General features: G+C 24.3%; 1 protein-coding gene across 1 annotated transcript; it reads right to left on the bottom strand.

Moving 5' to 3' along the window:
- Window positions 1-2,211: 2,211 nt before the first annotated feature.
- LOC126260649 (collagenase 3-like) lies at window positions 2,212-4,002 on the bottom strand. The gene is made up of 2 exons (XM_049957986.1): window positions 2,700-4,002; window positions 2,212-2,336 (listed from the first exon to the last, which is right to left on the bottom strand). The coding sequence occupies exons 1-2, from the start codon at window positions 4,000-4,002 to the stop codon at window positions 2,212-2,214; spliced, it is 1,428 nt and encodes a 475-aa protein (XP_049813943.1).
- Window positions 4,003-6,476: the final 2,474 nt, after the last annotated feature.

Here is a 6,476-nt window from a genome sequence, read left to right on the forward strand (position 1 = left end):
TGTCCTATTTGTTCAACTTCATTTTTAATCATCTCAATAAATTTAGTTTTAGCATTTGGTCCTCTATAAACAACAGGATCTTTATAATGATTATGAATGTATTTCACATAGTAACAAAATCCAGATGGTTCATGTTTTTGATATTTCATTGTGTACGATTCATTTGGATTTGGTTCACATGTGTCCATTTTCAATAATAAGCTTTCAAAATCAGCATATATAACAAATGGAACAGGCATTGTATGTTTATAATTCTTAAATGTTATGTATTCACCTTCATTTGGTACTCTAATTTTAACTGATTCATTTTTAGAACAATCTTCTTTATGTACATTTAGTTTACTTTCTGAATTAAAGTGTTGTAGACACATTTTACATAGATGAATATTTTCAGTATGTTTTGTACACTGAGATCTAATTAATCGAGATAGATTTTTAATCCAACAATAATGTGAATTATTATTATTTTTCATGTATAATAAATCAATATGTGTTGATTTTTCATCTTTAGTTATCTTTAATGGATATATTTCATATTTCTCATCATATGCATACACATTAATCGATATATTAAGTTTACATTCATATTTAGGTATATTATCAATTTTAACTGGATATTCAATTTCACCAATTTTAGTTTCTAATTGTTTGACACATTCTATATAGTTACTAGTTCTGTCTGGGTTTTTACATTTTGTAGGGTCAACTGGATTTAATGCTGATGCTATTGACCACAAGAAACATTTTTCATCATTATTCTTAACATTTATACATGCTTTTTTATCTTTTATTGTTTTTGGTAGTTCAATATATGATGAACCATTAAGTGGTGTATATTTGTTAATTCCTAATTGTAAACCAATTACACTATTTAACATCCAGCCTGATCCTCTATCTTGAAAATTTTGCATGTGTGTTAATATTTGTTGTTTACCTTTTGTATAAAATTTATTTAGATCTTTTTCATTTGTGATTGTATAGTTGTATGTTGAGAATCTAAATTCTTTTATTTCATTAGTAGTATTCAATTTGAATTCACAGTACAATATTAGATTAACTTTTAATCCATTGTATATTTTAAGATTATCTTTTATTAACTGACATACAATAGGTTTTGCTGATGTCATAATGTGCTGTGGATCTGTAATTTTTAAGTTGTTTTCAATATTGTATGTTTGTAATCTATTTTGAAATGCTTTTTCAATTGAATGATAAACATGAATTTTTCGTTCATTAGGATGTTCAAATATATCTGTAGCAAATGGAAATAGTGTTTGAGTATTTTGAATCAACTGTAACAAATCACTTTTACATAATTTAGAATATCCACTAAGATTTAAATGTTTAGCTAATGTTTTAAGTTCATTAACATTCATTTTTGATGGATCTTTATCTTCTATATTAGCAATAGATTCATTTTTAGGTGTTCTTTTTCTTTTATTAGATTCCTTAGCAATATCAATTGTATGTGGAAATAATAAATCCATTAATTCACTTTTACGCATTTTAGAGTAACCTTTAATCTTTATGCTTTTAGCTATTGCTCTAAGTTCATTCATCTTCATCTCCATTATGATAGCTCTATTTATTAAGGAAGAAAACTATTATTTTTGTTGTCTGTATTTGTTGTCTATTTACTTATGTAATTATTATTCAGAATATTTGATAACTGTATTTTTACAAATAGATACAGATATATCTATTTATTAGGGATAAAAAGTAAACTAATTGTCGTCTGTATGTGTTGTCTCTTTTGTGTTTTTTTTATATTACATAACTGATATTTATTAGCCTTATTTTGATAACTAGATACAGTTAGATGTATCTATTTACTTATATAATTATTATTCCGAATATTATACTCTATACAAAATATGGTTATATAATTTGATAAAAAAATATATTATAAGAATTAGTAGATATTTATAGATTCTTTTTCTTTTATAAGATCAGAATGAATTAATGATTTTTCATGCTGTTTAAGTTTACATCTAGCTACAATTCTACCACATTCACATGCTACCTTTTCAAATAATTTATCTTTGTTTGCTTCATAATATCTTTTAGTATAATAACATGCACACTGGTTACATACTCTACGGTGTCCATCTTTTACAAATTTATCAAAATGAAATTCATTAATATTTTTATCTTCTTTACATCTACAACATTTCTTAGTTGTATCCATTTATTACACTTAAAAACTCTAATTTATTGTTCTCTAAATTCTAATACATGTACCTTTTTATCTGATCTATCCATCATTCCTTTATATACAATATTACAACCAATTATAGCTGTACAATCATCCCAACCAATCATTTTTGCATATCTATCTGGTAGTATTATATTAAATTCATTATTAAGTTCAATAAATGTTTTAAAACCTAATTTAGTATTTTTGATTTCTACATTTGTAATATGATACACTTTATCCACTTCAATGTCACATAATTTCACCAATGGTGTATTTTTATTAACACTATTAAGTCTAGTTAATAGTTCCATTTATATAGAAGAAAAATGTTTTAATTGTTGGATTGTATTGTTTAGTACAATTATTAGTTCTGATATTAACGAAGATGATTTAATACAATCTATACCAAATAGTGATAAATCAAATATACCATACTTTACTACTTTTTTGGTGAATTCATTATATTCATAAAAGGCATCATCTCTAAAAAAGTACAACATACCATTAATGTACCTAAATACTGAATTTATACCAGTTGGTAATCCAGAATATTCTCTACTTATAACACCACGTACTTTATATTTAAAATTACATTCATCTATTTCAGCATAGAAAAAGTCATTAAAGAAAATAAATGTTCTACCAGAATAAGTGTTCACTATACCATTTAATTTGAAATTATTGCGTAAACCTGTACTAGATAGTGGTTTTGGATATCCTGATATCAATTGTAATGTATGTAAATGTATCATATATACCATATTATTGGAAAATATAACAAGTTCACCACTAGGTCTCTGATATATACCATCTATACGGTTTACATCATTTGGTAAAAATGTTAACCAATCAGTTATTAATTGTGATTGTGGTATTGTATTTTGAATTATCCACACCCATTTCTGATAAAAAACATATAAAATCCCATTCATAAATAATATGTGATCAATATGTTTAGTTTGACATAATGATATAGGTTCTGATTGTATAGGTGGTGAAATTGGTTTAATTGGTACTTGTGTTGGTTGTGTTGATTGTTTACCATATAAACTTTGAATAGCATCAATATCATCTTGAGATAATTCTAAATGAGATCCATTATAGTATGCATACATTATTGAACCATAATCATCTGAATGTCGTAGACCTAATGAATGACCAATCTCATGTATTAATACTTCAAATAGATTTGTTTGTCCTTTTGGTGTATTAGTATTCATCTCTAAATACCATATTTCATCATCATCCATATGTATTTCTACAGGATTATTATTCATATCTGGAAAAAATGCATGACCTAAAACATTACCTTTACCATCTAAATCCTTTGAACAATGTATACTTTTATCAATTTCAAATTTATGTTTACGTCTTTTATTTGTAATTAAGATATCAGGATTATTGCTATCATGTTTAAACTGAATATCTATTTTATCTTGCCATATTTTAAATGCTGCATCAGTTAATTGTAATACTTTTTTAGTAGCACCTTTATAATGCCATTTGATATGTTGCTTATTCCATTTATACAAACTAGTTCTATAGCTACCAAATTCATCTTTTACACCACATCTAGGCATGTTCATAAAATTTAAAGTATCATCACTTAATTCACCACTTATTTCAAGATTATATGTTAACTGAAATAACATTAATGCTTCTCTAAATGTATCATCACTAACATGAGTATTATCATTAACATTTGTAATATCTAAATATCCATAATCACTTAAATACTTTATTGCTTTACTCTTATCATTGGCATATATAATTTTAAACAACAATAAGAGTATTATTGTTTTCATTTATATAGACTTAAAAAATTCAATCTTAATATTCTCATTCTTATCACTAAAATATAAATCAATAATATGGTTATCTATAGTTGAAGAAAATTCCCAATCAGATGATGTAATTGATTCTTTAAAATTTAGAAATACCTTTTCATCATAATTATAAATAATAATTCTATAAGTCGTATACAACATTTTTTCATATTTAATATAACCAATTCTAAGATTATTATTTAAATAAAAATCGATGTTGAATTGTTCAAGTTTAGATATGACTTCTATCAGCCTCATTTATTATATAAAAAATAAACAGTTTGTTTCTTAAAATATTCATAAACAACACATATTTCCTCACCATTCAGATCATATACATAATTCAAAGATTCGTCATTTAACTGATTAATGAATATAGATACATCATCATCAGGATAACAGACAGATAGAAAAAACAGAAGTGCAAACTTCTTCATTTATATATATAAAAATTATTCACGTAATTATGTTGTCCTTACTAACCCAACTATTATGTGAATTATCAAATCCTAACCATTTAACATACACTTTATCACCTTTTGTTCTTAACACCTTTTCAATAAGATATACATCTGGATATTTTGTTTTCTGTATCTCATGTTCATAGAAATTACCTTTAATATCTTTTAATTTATATGTAATTGGATCTGAATAAATAACATCTTCAATTTCAAATAATTCTGTTGACCAGTTAGCTATATATCCTTTTTCAAATATTCCTTTTAATTTACTTATTCTAACTTGATCACCAATAGAATATTTAGCTTTATATGGATATATTACAGTAGCATTTGGTTTATAATTTTTATCATTAACATCTATTGGTTTCATATTTATTGTACTATGTTTAGTATTATTATAGTCATTTACTAGTTTTTGTAATATATCAACCCATTTATAGTTACCTTGAATATCAAATTGTTTCCACATTTTCTCTTTTAGTGTTCTATTAAATCGTTCTACAACTGATGCTTTAATTTCAGTAAATGTAGAATAGTGATTAACATTCTATATTTTCATTAGTTTATTAAAATATTTATTATAAAATTCTTTTCCATTATCTGTTTGTAAATGTTTTGGTGATCTAATTTTAAATATATTATCAAATGCATTTGCTACATTTTCACCTGATTTATCCTTAATTGGAATAGCCCATGCATATTTAGAATATACATCAATAATAGTTAACATATATTTATATCCTTTATTAATTTTTGATATACCTTTTAAATTACCTGAATCCATTTCAACTAAATCAGCCTGCCATAAATCATCTATTCCAAATGATTCTACTTTTCTTCTATTATAATTTTTTCTCATTGGTTTATGTAGTTCATTTATTATATTTTCTCTACTTACAATTAAATTTTTTTTAAAAACTTACTCTTTTTTGTTTTACATACTGAACATATGCCTTCAATTCTATTACATCCATTTTTAGTTATTGATCTATGTAGATCATGTGTATCTGTAAATGTTTTACACTTCAAACAATATATTTGATCATTCATTTATAAGGCTTAAAATTCTTCTTCATCTATTAATTCACCAAATATAATTAACTTAACATCAACTGGAACAGTTTTAACTGCATCATTTAATGTAACAGTTAGAAAATTTGATTTGTGTACAATTATTGATTGATTACCATTATTTACTTCATATAATTTATCAGCTACACTTACTGCAATATCAAAGTCATCAAATTTCAAATCTTTTTTTATATTCTTACCAACAACAACAATTCTTTTAAGTCTGAAATCATATTCAAAGTTGTGCATTTTTTGTTCATTTCCAGTCAGAAAGGTAAATTCAATTGTTTGTTTATCACAGATTTTATTTTCAAGATTATTTATTTTATTTATGTATGGTGATAAATCTGACTTTGAGAAATAATCTGAAAAAGCCTTTTCAATCTCCTTTTATGTGAAGAAATTCTTAAAAGTGTTGTAGTTATCTTGATGAATCTGATTAATTTTTTCATTAAATTTTGTATTGGTAACATAGTTATTAAATTGTGTTAAAATAGACATGTATTCAGGTTTGGTAACATATTCTTTTTCTAAGTATCCTTTTGTAACAGCATCATAGTCATTAACTGGGTCATTTATATTTACTAACCGTTTACCTTTAAAACTAATATATTTTTTGGTAACCTCAAAAATCTCAATCAGTTCTTTTTCAAATACATTAATTACATTTTGAATTTTTTAATCCAATATTGAGTTTAGTTTATTAATTTGTTTGTTTTTTATATTTTCTGATTTTATTTTATTTCCAAAAATGTCCATTTATTAGATTCAAAATATCACTGAATTTATAACCATCTGATAATAGCTTTAACACAAATATACATAAATGCCCACATATTACTTCATCATAATTTTGTATTCTCATTGCATTATAGTATAATTCATTTTCACCTAAATATTTAACTAGTTGATATGGTATAT

Source organism: Schistocerca nitens, chromosome 5 (genome assembly GCF_023898315.1).
Source record: "Schistocerca nitens isolate TAMUIC-IGC-003100 chromosome 5, iqSchNite1.1, whole genome shotgun sequence".
In the NCBI taxonomy this organism is placed as follows: domain Eukaryota; kingdom Metazoa; phylum Arthropoda; class Insecta; order Orthoptera; family Acrididae; genus Schistocerca; species Schistocerca nitens.